General features: G+C 43.0%; 1 protein-coding gene across 1 annotated transcript in view; it reads right to left on the bottom strand.

The window, feature by feature from the left end:
• Positions 1–13,634, bottom strand: part of LOC310799356 (sodium channel protein type 8 subunit alpha-like) — a gene marked incomplete at both ends in the record, with an annotated part of 92,466 nt that overhangs the window by 55,728 nt on the left and 23,104 nt on the right. Inside the window, 4 exons of the mRNA XM_083661948.1 lie at positions 6,971–7,062; positions 8,983–9,111; positions 9,218–9,298; positions 9,698–9,828. Of these exons, the coding sequence (XP_083518074.1) occupies positions 6,971–7,062; positions 8,983–9,111; positions 9,218–9,298; positions 9,698–9,828 (433 nt within the window). The remainder of the gene's footprint in view (positions 1–6,970; positions 7,063–8,982; positions 9,112–9,217; positions 9,299–9,697; positions 9,829–13,634) is intronic.

Genomic DNA, 13,634 nt, shown 5'->3' with positions numbered 1-13,634 from the left:
AGGGCCAATTTGCTGATTTTCAACCAGCTTTGTATGATTACAAAATCAGTAGTATATATATGCAAATGAGCAATGTTTAACTTCCCTCCATCTTGTCTGGGCCGAGAGCTCCCCGTTCATTCGCATTACGTCCTGGACCAAATGATGTCATAATGATGTCATTTGGTCCAGGAATTTCTGCAAATGAAGGTAGAGAAATAATGATAGTGATAGTAATATAGTAATAGTGGCAGTAATAAGGTGGGTTTCCATCCACCTGTTTAATGCACATTTTCAATTTGCGCAAAATAAAATAAAAAAAAACTTGAAATATCGCAGAAAATTCTCAGATTAAAGTCAGAATTTTGAGGAAAAAAGTCAAGCATTCTGATTTTAATGTCAGAGATTAAAGTCAGAATTCTCAGATTCAAGTCAGAATTCTGAGGAAAAAAGGTCAGCATACTGTTATGTCACTGATGATATTACTGATGTACTGACATTTTAATGTCTGGTGTGTAACGTAATGTAATGTCTGGTGTCCCTAGATTTGTATGTTGTCAAAGTGGAGTCACAAGCCAAAAGATGGTTGGGAACCCCTGGATTAAGCAAATATTCCGTTGTCAGTTGGTTACCAAACCCTCATTTAACCAAACTCCATTCAAAAATCATGCCGTTTTAACGGAAGAATATCGTTCCCAGCAAGCACGGACGGACCCGGACGAATCGAGAGAGCCCAATCGGGGCCAGCTCAAGTCATATCATGACGAGTCAGATCTGGCCCAGATTATCGCTGTATCACTATCCAACTAATTTCACTCACCACTGAAATATCCATGAGGATAACTAAATGGTTGCAATCAATCATGTATTTCTCAGCCTGGGCTATTTATTTATCCAAAATCCATGTGATCAGCACTTGCATGTGGACAATCTGCGCTGATTAACAAACTGTTTATTCGTGGAGGTGGGTGGGACTACGAGGAGATAAATTGCGGGGAATCCTGCAATTGTCTGCAATGTGTTTCGGGGTTCTTCTTACACAGATTGTAGACGGTCACACTGTGATGTCCGATCCAAGACTTGACGCCAACGTTTTAAATATAAAACAAGTTTCTGCCATAATCCTACATAGGCTATATTCGTGTCTTGTATAGCCCAGGAGCACTGCAAACGTTATAGGGTGACACTTGTAAATTTTGAGGGAATTCCTCAATGATTCTTCGAGATTAAGGTTTGAATTAAATTAGCTTTCGTTTTTATTAACACGTTCACTGCCAATGACGAGTTGACTCGTCAAAAAAAATCCAACGGTTGACTGCCAATGACGAGTTGACTCTTCAAAAAAAAAAAAAAAAAATGTTTGACGGTGGGACGTGGATCAACGCCGCCCACGTCTCCTATAAAAAATATTGGAGCCACCGAACGTGTACAACCCATTCCACCGACCCACTAAGTGGCGACAGTGCTCTCCAGACTAGAAAAAGCCGAGCCAAAACTGCAGGGGAACGCGCGAGGAATCCATTCTCATACTGTAAAATGGATTGGCGAAAACGCTTTCGCTTTCGCGCATTATCGCGCTGGGAGCTGGCGGTGGGGGATTGCAAATTTGCATAATAGATTATGCGTGCAACACACTTTGAAACACCGCAGAAAGCCCACAATCGCACGCAGCTTCATTGCAGCTGAGCTCACAACCGAAACGACTCATGCAGACTCGCCCAAAGAGCAGCCGCCAGCAGCCAGGCAGCACAGACAGGCAGAGCCTCGCTTGTGACAAACGCTGCAAAGCCACCAGAGACACACCCACGGAGGGAGGAGTTTGAAGGAGAGGGGGGTTTCCTGCTGCTATGGAGGAAATTACTGTTCAAAACTATTGTTTAGATGTCTGACGTCTTACGCCAAAAATAAATGGTTAAAGTGACTGTTCTATCGAATTTCACAAAAAGCCATTTATCTCAGAATAAATTTTCAGACGCTGAAACCATGCTGTATTCTACTGCTAATGCCTACATAACTACTAACTCTACAAACTAACTCTTTTAGAGAGAGAAAGCACACATTCTATTAGTTCTTTTGAGATCATTTGTGTTCACAAAATCTTAGCAGAAAAGAATCCTCGTCTCTTGAAAGATGAGCCAGAATCCTCAAAAAAAAACCTTGGCAGAACCTACCTAGCCTAGGTAAACCCAGCCACCACGTGACCTGCTCTCTCAGTTCCCAGTCACATAGTGACTGAGAACAGGTCTGAGAGCAGGTCACGTGGGGGATGGGTTTACCCAGGCTAGAACCTACCTACAGTATTGAAAAAACGGCTGGCAGTGAATGTGTTAAAACTGTCCCGACTCCATGGATGTGGATGTAGCGATATAAAAATAATAAGGGGTCCATGTTTTGAAACGGTAGGCTAAAAGGTGTATCCCTGGGGATACACAGTGATCGAACCAGGCGTTTTGACGGTACGATTTTTTTTAAACTGACGTATTTGTCTCGAGTCCACCCCTGGGGATACACAGTGATCGAACCAGGCGTTTTGATGGTACGATTTTTTTAAAACTGACATATTTGTGTCGAGTCCACCCCTGGGGATACACAGTGATCGAACCAGGCGTTTTGACGGTACGATTTTTTTAAAACTGACATATTTGTGTCGAGTCCACCCCTGGGGATACACAGTGATCGAAGCAGGCGTTTTGACGGTACGATTTTTTTTAAACTGACATATTTGTGTCGAGTCCACCCCTGGGGATACACAGTGATCGAACCAGGCGTTTTGACGGTACGATTTTTTTTAAACCTACATACAGCAGATAATTTCAGCAGCGAACAGGTAGTTCCGTAAGTTGTAGATCCCGAGTTCAAATCCCACACGGGGTGATATAATATTTTTTGAAAATGTAGCAGAAATTGTTAATCTGGACATAATTATAGCTTTATGTATAAAGCTGCTGAATATACGCTGTGTACATAGCAGAATAACGGAACATGCCCATTCATGGTAACGGTCATATTCGACGTCAGCTTGACGTTCCCGCGTAGACGTCTAAATCATCCCCAAATCACCCTGTGATCCGGCCTAGTCCTGAACGTCACTGAAACACGTCATCACAACGTTATCATGACGTCATTTTGCTTGCTGGGTTGGATAACAGGCGACTCGCCTTTATAATTTACATTTTATTCACTTACAGTAAGTGCTTGGTGGATTACATATATGCCGAATTGAAGAGTGGCGCCTGGTGTAATCCATTTTATGTACCTCTGTATAATCAGGAAACTTTAATACTGTAGAGATGATTTTCATAGCGCTGCCTGCACGTATCAGATGTTGGTGTAATGTTAGCAGATCAGCAGAGGCAGACAGCAGTGCTCTCCGTCACAAAGCCATCACCATGTTTTCCTCCTGAACGTTTTCTCTCTTACATCACATTTATTCAGAGTTCATTTCCCTCGTTTGAGGGTTTGACTGGTGTCTACTGCGGTTTTAATCACACCTCCTCTTCACCAACTCTTAATATTCGCATAACCGTAGTCGATGGAAACGCGCGTAATTTCTCAGTTTCTTTTGCCGACTTTCTGAAAATCCGGTAAAGATTTGCAATACATACACGAGGGTCGCAGGTTCGCGGCCCCGTGTTACCTCCAGCTTGGTCAGGCGTCCATACAGGCACGATTGGCTGTGTCTGCGGGTGGGAAGCCGGATTTAGGGTATGTGTCCTGGTCGCTGCACTAGCGCCTCCTCTGGTCGGTCGGGGCGTGATCCTCCCACGTGCTACGTCCTGCCAGGGAAGCTCCCCGCTGTCAGGTGAAAAGAAGTGGCTGGCGGAGGAAGCATGGTGCTAGTCTACGGCTCTCCTAAGAACGGCAGAGGGTGGAGCAGCGACCAGGGCAGCAGGGGGAAATTGGTCAAGTACAATCAGGGAGAAAAATGGGGGGGGGGGAAATGAGAAAAAAAAAAAAAAAAAATTGGTGCTAGATTTGGATGGAAACCCGTGACACCAGGGCAAAACTGCTCCAAATGAGATCATTATGACGTCATTTGGACCAGGCAGTTCCGTGAATGAACGGGGAGCTCTCGGTCCAAGGCAAGCTGGAGCTAAATTAAACATCGCTCATTTGCATATATACTACTGATTTTGTAATGATACAAAGCTGGTTGAAAATCAGCAAACTGGCCCTTTAAATACAGGACACTGAGTGGACTATGACAGTGCGTTCATGTTGAACCAAGTTAAACAACCAGATTATTGCCCTGAACAACAGCACAGACATCCACCATTACTGTACACACACAGTGAGCAGAAGAGATCACATTCTGCTATTTCACACAACACGGTACACCACGACGAGGATGGCGGCTGTGCGGGATGTTTCCATCAGATCGACACCTTTTCAGCATCACGGCCTTTTCATCGCATTCACTTCCCCCGCGCGAGGAGAGGAGAGACGGCTCTATACCCAATGTGATGAGGTCGAAAAGCCAAATTGTCGGAAAGCCCGTTTCCCGTTGAGGGGAAGAGCAGACAAGGAGGGGCCACAGCTGGGTTTAGGACCAAGTGGAGAAGGGAAGCATTGGATCATGGGAGTCGTAGTACTTCCCTTCTCTCCTCACGTCCATCCTAAGGATCATGGGAGTCGTAGTACTTCCCTTCTCTCCTCACGTCCATCCTAAGGATCATGGGAGTCGTAGTACTTCCCTTCTCTCCTCACGTCCATCCTAAGGATCATGGGAGTCGTAGTACTTCCCTTCTCTCCTCACGTCCATCCTAAGGATCATGGGAGTCGTAGTACTTCCCTTCTCTCCTCACGTCCATCCTAAGGATCATGGGAGTCGTAGTACTTCCCTTCTCTCCTCACGTCCATCCTAAGGATCATGGGAGTCGTAGTACTTCCCTTCTCTCCTCACGTCCATCCTAAGGAACATCCCCGAAGCCGCTCTCGGACGAGAAGACTCGATCACTAAACTGATTCATAAAACATCCACCAAATCAACCCAACACAGCAGCACCACAGGACACAGCGCAGGACAGGCTCAGTCAGGGGAGGAGGGGGGAGTGAGGAGGAGGAGGAGGAGGAGGAGAGACAGGCGAGGAAGAGGAGGGAGGGGCAATGGAAGGTGATGGCATGCAGGTCATTTAAACGCCAAGGCTGAAGGAATTGACTCTGTGTCAACATCACCTGTGTGAAAACCGTGATGGTGACCATTGCTTTAACTGAAGAACCGTTCCCATCCCAGGCACCCCCTTCTCCCACTGGTGCAGTGCTCCCACTTGGGTGTGCCCTCAGGCTGGCTTAGCCCAGAGCACAGCTGAGCCTGAGCACTGTATGCTGGAGGCTGAGCTTACAGTACTGTATGTGCACAAATCCACAACAAATCATAGGAAAGTCCAACTTCTCCCTCCACACCCTTTGTTCAACAACGGTTTTGCACCGTTGGAGTGTCGGCTTCAGTGTGTGGGTTCAGTTGTGTGTGTTTATAGTCCAGGCATTTTACGCAAATATGTGGGTCAACCTCACACTAATTGCAACAAAACCAAACTCAACTGATTTTGTATCCTCAATATGTCCTCAATGAAGGAAAAAAAGTGTTAAGGAAATGTATGAAGGGAAAGTTTTGAAAATGACCTAAATATGATGGTAGCCTATGGAAGCCTATGGAAGCCTTTTTTTTTTTTTTTTAATGTGCCATAAATCTCATCACTTATATCCTGTATGTGTTTTTTGCTTCAAGGAGAAAAATAAAAAAATAAAAAATAAAATAAAAAAAAATGTTAAAAAATAAATAAAAAAACGTTTTTGGTAGCATCATATGGGTCATTTTCAAAAATTTCCCTTCATACATTTCCTTAACACTTTTTTTCCTTCATTGAGGACATATTGAGGATACAAAATCAGTTGAGTTTGGTTTTGTTGCAATTAGTGTGAGGTCAAGTGACATTTTTACTGGACTATTATGTGCGTGTGCATGTGTGTGTGTGTGTGTACTGTAGTTCCTGCTGATGTCTAAACATTTCCAATGGTGCAAATGTATAAGCTGCCCTCGTGTTACGAGCTATTCCCCAGAGCAGAATCTTTGTGTTGGATCTGAGATAATATATGCATAGAATTTGACTTATTCATTGTTCACTCATCTTTGCGTTGTGTCTCCCCTTTCACTCCCAGGATGGACAAAGATCTTCAAAAAAATCTGAAGCCTAAATTCAAGAACTCTGTTATAATAATAAAAAAAAAAAGAATACAATCCAAAGGAAAAGCTCCTTAAAAGCCAAACTTGTAAAAGCAGGTGTCTCAAAGCTTCATGCAGCATAAAATGTCTTGTCAAACTAGGCTTGGCAGTCTTAGGGAATTAAATGGACTTTGGAAATCAGAAGGTAGTATCATAGATTTCGCAGATTTGAGCGAACTGTGGTGAATATATGAAACAGATATAGTACACAGATGTGTACCAAGAGGTACTAAGTTCTTCAGTCATGTCATTATGTTGATTTAATCATTCATGATAATAGCCTTAAAAGTCAATCCTTTTACAAAAGAATAGAAACTAGGGGTGTGCAAGATCCTCTTCAATGAATTTGAACATGTTGCCATTCAAATGGTACAATATCAACAAAAATAAACATGGAAGTGCATTTAATTGAAATGTTTCCGCATATTATCAGATTGTTTTTGTTGTTGTTGTTTTTCCTTCAGTTGGGGTGGAAGCATATTAAAAGACTTGTCATTGCATACAATGGTATGTTGTTTAAGGCAGTCTGTCCATATGGGACACATAGGGGAGCTCAGGGTCACCTCTTCGTCACTTAACCCCGCAAGACTGCCAGTAGACTGCTAAGCCTATCAAAAATGTATTGCTACCATTTTTGATTGTAAAAGAAAAAAAAAAAAAAATCTGAGGCATCCTCTTTTTTAAAAAGAAAAAAAATCAAAGTAATATAAATAATGATAGTTAATAGATAAAAGAAGCTCAGCCTTAGTGTTTAAATGGGAGTCTCACCTGGAATGACAGAAATAGTTTTCAATGCTCGGAGAACCCTGAACGTTCTCAGCGCCGAGACATTCCCAAGGTCCACAAACTCTGTTACATATCTGTAACAAGGTAGGATGACACACAGAACAGAACCCCGTGACACACAACACACACACAATAACACGCACACACGTACGCGCAAGAGCACGACACCAGAACCACCATCGAAGAGCGGGAGGGGACACCACAGTGAGAGAGAGAATACCTGTCTGCCCAGGAGGAAGAGAGGAGAGGAGGAAGAGGAAGAGGAAGAGGAGAGGGACTAGAATAAAACCACACCTAACATCAACCCCGCGACTCGCCCACCCCGCCCGCACCCACAAACACCTGCTCTTACCTGGGATAACAGAAATTGTTTTCAAAGCCCTCAGAACCCTGAACGTACGTAGAGCTGACACATTGCCTAGGTTTACAAACTCTGTTATATACCTGCAAGGTGGATCAGATACAGTTACTCAGCAGCCGTCCCCGAAAACAAAACAAGGACAGACAGACAGACAGACAGACAGAGAGAGACACAGACAGACAGAGACAGACAGACAGAGAGACAGACAGACAGAGAGACAAGACAAGACAAGACAGAGAGAGAGACAGAGAGAGAGACAGACAGACAGACGGCGACAGACAGAGAGACAGACAGACAGACAGACAGACAGACAGAGAGAGAGACAAGACAGAGAGAGAGACAGACAGAGAGAGAGAGACAGACAGAGAGAGAGACAGACAGACAGACAGAGAGACAGACAGCAAGAAAGCAAGCAAAAGAAAGAAAATTGATTGCTGCATAAACAGATAATTAAAAGACATTATCAGCATGCTTTAACTGTATTAAGATTAAAAGACATTATCAACATGGTTTAACTGTATTAAGATTAAAAGACATTATCAGCAAAGACAGGATTACATGAAAAAGGATTCTTCACCTCGAGTCCCTCATGATTTAAAATAAACATATTACATTTTTCAAATTGTTCTGTGAGAAAATACAAATACTGTCTCTTGATAAAAGATAAGCTTGATGAATCTACACCATAATAGTCTTGTTACAATTACACACGTTATGATAGAACACATTATGTTAAACACTAATTACACTTTAATAACACGTGTAATAGTACATGTTCAGTTAACTTGTGTTGTTTTATTCATAAAAACATATTTCTGCACTAAACGTTAGATTGAGCCGTCGCCAGCCCCACCTTTATCTGCTGTCATATGGGAAAGTATTATGGCTTGCTAAATCAGTAACACATTTGAAATCACTTTAAAAATTATATTTTTCCTAATCTTCTAATCTCCCTATTTGCTTTGTCCGTGCTTTGTTGGTATCACTTTGCTGCTGAATGTACAGTACCGTAAATTCCGGACTATAAGCCGCACCTTTTTTCCCGTTTTTTGGCCTTTTTTGGCCCCTGCGGCTTATATAACGGTGCGGCTTATCTATGGATTTTTTCAAAAAAAAAAAAAAAAAATCTCTCTTTTTTAGCACTCTTTCTAACTATAAATCCTATATAACTATAATAAGTTTTAATTTCCTCTCTTGCCCTCTTTTCACCACACTGTATGACACTGTATGACACTGTGTGCACTGTAAAAAACAACACAGGTGGTGTTGTGTTATGTTGTTTTGTTGAAATGTTAATAAATGGGAGCTTCCTCAAACAGCCATCTCTTTCCCGACAATCCCCTCTGTGCATGAACCCTTACATATGGTAATTAAACATTAAAACACAATAAAAAAAATAAAAAAAATAAAATAAAAATACCATTAAAACACCCGCGGCTTATAGTCCGGTGCGGCTTATATAAGAAAAAAATAGTCAACTTTGCAGGTGCGGCTTATACACCGGTGCGGCTTATAGTCCGGAATTTACGGTATATGCTTTTATCCATATTGTGTGTTTTTACTTGATTTACGCCTGTGTTTCGAATAGTACAAATAATGACTGTGATTATGAACTGTGAGGCAAACGACTTACGCCATAGAGATGACCATGAAATCCAGCCAGTTCCATGGATCTCTGAGGAAGGTGAAGCCATCTATACAGAAGCCTCTGGCCACAATTTTTGTGAGCGACTCAAACGTGTAGATACCCGTGAAGGTATACCTTGAATTTAAAAATAAAATAAAAAGAGGAGAAGAGAGAAAAGTGAAATAGCGGCAGACATAATCAGCCAGGATTTGTTTATTGATAAGTATGAAACTGTACTTACTCCACTTGTTTAGACCATTCTGGTGGATCACTAAAAGTCATGAATATACAGTTGGTCAAAATTGTACACATGATGATCATGCTGAATAACGTGAGGAGATAGGAGTTAAGGAAAGCTTTGGACGGTTTGAGCCGTAACACCCCACACACACACATTCAAGCAACATATCGATACAGCAACATTTATAATACAGCATTAATATTCATGAGGCACAACTTAAGGGAGAGGCGGAGACAGACAGTGATTTAGGAGAGTCTGCAGCCTTGTGCTTACGGTGCATTAGTTCTCTCTTCTCATTCGACTGACCACTTGTGGTGACATAAGCTGCAAACACGCGCCATCGCTCAGTGGTCAGGAAGGACTGATCAAAGGAGTCGCTTCGATCGCGGGGGGGGGGGGGGGGGGGGGTGGGGGGCGCGGGGGGGGGGGCGACTTCACTTGTTTTCCTCATTCAACAGCACAGAAAACACATCTCATCACTTGAAAGGATATCCATGTATCAAAATCTTAATAGCTATTTTCCTAAATAGACTAAAAGGGCTTATGATGTACAAGGAGGGCGTGGCACTGAAGCGGAAGAGCGTTTTCCCTTTGTTTATGACTACAAATGTCTGTGGAGAGAGAGAGAGAGAGAGAGAGAGAGAGAGAGAGAGACATACACACACACACACACACACACAGGGAGAGAGAGAGAGAACGGGAGAATTAGACAATGTACACGCTAACTGATGGCACATAGTGTTCAGCACATGGTGTGTGCAGTGCAAGCCTCAGCACTTTGCACCATCCTGTCATAAAGAAAGGAAGAGATGACTGTTCATTAGCTGATGTGGTTTCTGAGTCAGAGTCACATGACACAGGTGATATTGAAAGCCATTTGAACATGGCTGGCACATTGATGAAAGCCTCGTAAACACTTTAGCATACCAACGGTAAAAAAACCCTAAGATATAGATAGAGTGCCACGGGAATGAGTTTGGAGGTAGCACTTGGGTTCGTAAGGGGAAAAGTGAATGGGGTTTTAGAATGGGGATTTCGGTGAAATGCATGAAATAAGGTGTGTGGTTAACAAAGGTTTATGGGAGTGGTCATTTGTGTTTAACAGGTTAATCTTCACAAACGTGGATGACTTTTGAAGCATAAATGCGTTTTTTTTAACGCGATTTTCGGGAAACGTAGGAAACATAGCCTTTTCCCCCTATGAACCAACATGGCGCCGATTTCTGGTTAGGCCTACAGAAATATGTCATCCCTGCGGCACTCCATAGTCAAAGGTAGGGCAGGGCAATATGGTTGAGATCAATATCACGATAACCACAAAAAATAATAATAATAATAATAAATAAATCCGGTATTGGTATCATGACACACTTGAACCGATACCGGTACCATACCTGGAATGAAATAAGTGTGATTTGAGTAAAATGTGCTTGTTATTATCAATTTATACAGCAGGATTGCATCGTGATGTCCCCAAATCGCCATATCTTCACGATATGATTTCAGTGAAAGACGATAAAGGATCATAATTGAAGCATGGCCCAGCCCTGTGGTGTAGCACTACACAAGGTGCAGGAAGAGGAGGAGTCTGGAGGCAAAGGGCACACAGTCAGTGGCAGCAAGGACACATGAGAGCACTGCTTTTACTCCACTGTCATCACTCCTCCTGTGGCACGCTTAACACCTCTGGCCTGTCTGACTCAGACCCAGTGAGCGTGCTGCACGCTGGCTGGCTTTCACCACCACAGTGTCTCTATAGGGCTGCCTCTGGAGCACAGACGACAGGCAGGGAGGCTCTCCTCCCCGCTCCCTCTCTTCTCTTCTCTTCTCTTCTCTTCTCTTCTCTTCTCCCCAAGCTCTTACTGGAAGAGAGCCGCAAACGCTGTCATCGATCAGGGGCAGATCTGCTGACTCCAGGCTCTCAACAACCACTCCCCACCCATAAACAGCACTGGTCCAAGTGGGGCTGGGCACTGGGGTGAGTCGGCGGTGTGTGTGTGTGCGTGCGCGCGCGCGCGTGTGTGTGTGTGTGTGTGTGTGTGTGTGTGTGTGTGTGTGTGTGCATGCGTGCGCATCATTTTGGACAAAGCCAACAAGTATTATTCCTCCCTTATCAAGAGTGGCACAGTGTGTATAGTCACTATACTACGAGAACCTTCTCTTTTAAAGAGAAGGTTCTCGTTGGATGGAAAGCATGGTTCTCTACATACACACAGACCATTTGGGTACTTGGTTTAGAGCTCATTTTCTAGTGATCCTACAAGTTGCCACAGCTACAAAAACACACTCGTTCACTGATGATCTATAACTAGATGTTCTAGCGTCCCTCGCTGCCTCGCCCGCCGCTATATATATCTATATATATATATATATCTATATATATCTATATATCTATATCTATATCTATATATATATATGTATATATACAGTATATATATATATATACACAGTGTATATGTAAGGGATAATGTATTGTGAGCCGGTGATTACTGGCGAAATAATGACCGACAGGTGAATGATTGAGCCCGACGCGCAGCGGAGGGCTCAATCATTCATCTGAAGGTCATTATTTCCAGTAATCACCGGCTCACTATACATTAACCCGCTTAGAACACGGCCTCCAACTAAATTATTTCAGTAATCTGTATCTCTATATATATACATACAGTGTGTGTGTGTGTGTGTGTGTATATATATACATTATATATATATATATATATACAGTATATAGGCATATCAAGTCCAAGATGCAGCCAGTAGACAAGTAAAGATTTAACATTGCATACAAAGTATATGAGGACATCACTTAGAATGAAGTGTTTGTTTTAACATTTAGATATCAAATGTTTCTAGTTTATTAATATGAATGCAGTAAATGCAAATTGAGGAATTACAGCTCAAACTGCCTGATGTGCCCTCCATTCTACAAAGAAGGAAGTTGCCGAAATTCTTATGGACACATGGCGTTCAACCACAGCAGGTCATAAAACCATATAGAGACCCACAGTACTATGTCTATTAAATATGTCCAGCTCACCTAGAACCTTCTAACTGTCCCAACACACAAATCACATGATCGCCTCCAAGTGGAGAAAGGGAAATAAAAAGCCATCGCCATCTTCATGCATTCGCCACCATGCCACCATGCATGCCAGCAGGTTCAGAAAATACACACAGCATGAGTTTGTGGCCCACACCAAGGGAACCACTCGAGAGGGACAGGGGGCGCAACCAGAAGTGTCCCGAGACAAGTGGTGTCCTGAAATCTAATTAGATTAAAAATAGCGTCCGCAGTCTGGGGAAAGACAAAATGTATTCTCTGCTTCAGAAGACTCCTCTCTCTCTCCCTTCCCCTCTCCTGTCCCTTTTTGCCTATATAGCATATCTGCACCACCTAAAGAATCCTCTCTCTCTTCTCTTGTCCTATGGGGGGGAAATAATGATGTGTGCTTCATCATCAATGCTATAGAAACAACAACAACAACAACAACAGGAAAAAGACATGTGTACATGTATGTGTGTATGTGTGTATGTGTTGATGAGAGGAGAAAGTATGAATGGCCACTATTAGCTGGTTATGGAGGCCAAGCCTGCATGTCTGTCCTCTATATGCTTCTTGATGTGAAGAGTATTGCCATGGATAAACACTAAGCTACTACACATTAGAGATGATTCCAATCTTTCACACGCACACACACACGTGCACACACACGCACACACACACACGTGCACACACGCACACACACACACACACACACACACACACACACACACACACACACACACACACGTACGACGCGCACTTCTGCTTTGCCCTTATTGAGTCTAAAGTTTCAATGTAGGTCATCCTCTCTATTCACCTTATTCCTGGACCTACGTTTCCCATGATTCTCAGCGGTCGTCGACTTCCTGTTTACATTTTTTTCACTAGCAAGGAGGTGCGCGCCGCTGTCAAAGAGTGGGAACGTTGGCTAAAAATAGTAACGTTGTGTGGTTGCATAGCGGTGGTATTTTACAACAACGAGGTGAATGTCAATTCACTGGTACTGTATGGGCTTATTTTAGCCGAAATGGCTAAAAATAGTATGTGGTTGCATAGCGGCAGCTTTTGTTTTGAAGGCTAAACGTCCAAACCGGAACTCTTATTATTTGGTCATTGAACGGAGCTTTAGCGGTCTCTCTCTTTCAAGATTCAAGATATTGTCAATCCGTTGTACAATTATGCACGTGTGAAATTATTGTGCTGGGGGCTCCATTACAAAACATAGGTAGGTACAAAGTCACAACAATTATTATGATTATTTTCAGTCTCTTTCGCTATGAACGGTCCTGGGCGGAAACAGGCAACCGGCAGCTGGAAACAGGGAGGGAGGGTGTCATGGAAGCGCCCACAGTCTCACCAGGAAACTCGTGAATA

The sequence above is a fragment of the Poromitra crassiceps genome (genome assembly GCF_964638095.1).
Source record: "Poromitra crassiceps genome assembly, chromosome: 27".
In the NCBI taxonomy this organism is placed as follows: domain Eukaryota; kingdom Metazoa; phylum Chordata; class Actinopteri; order Beryciformes; family Melamphaidae; genus Poromitra; species Poromitra crassiceps.
This window is presented reverse-complemented; position numbering and strand designations above follow the sequence as displayed.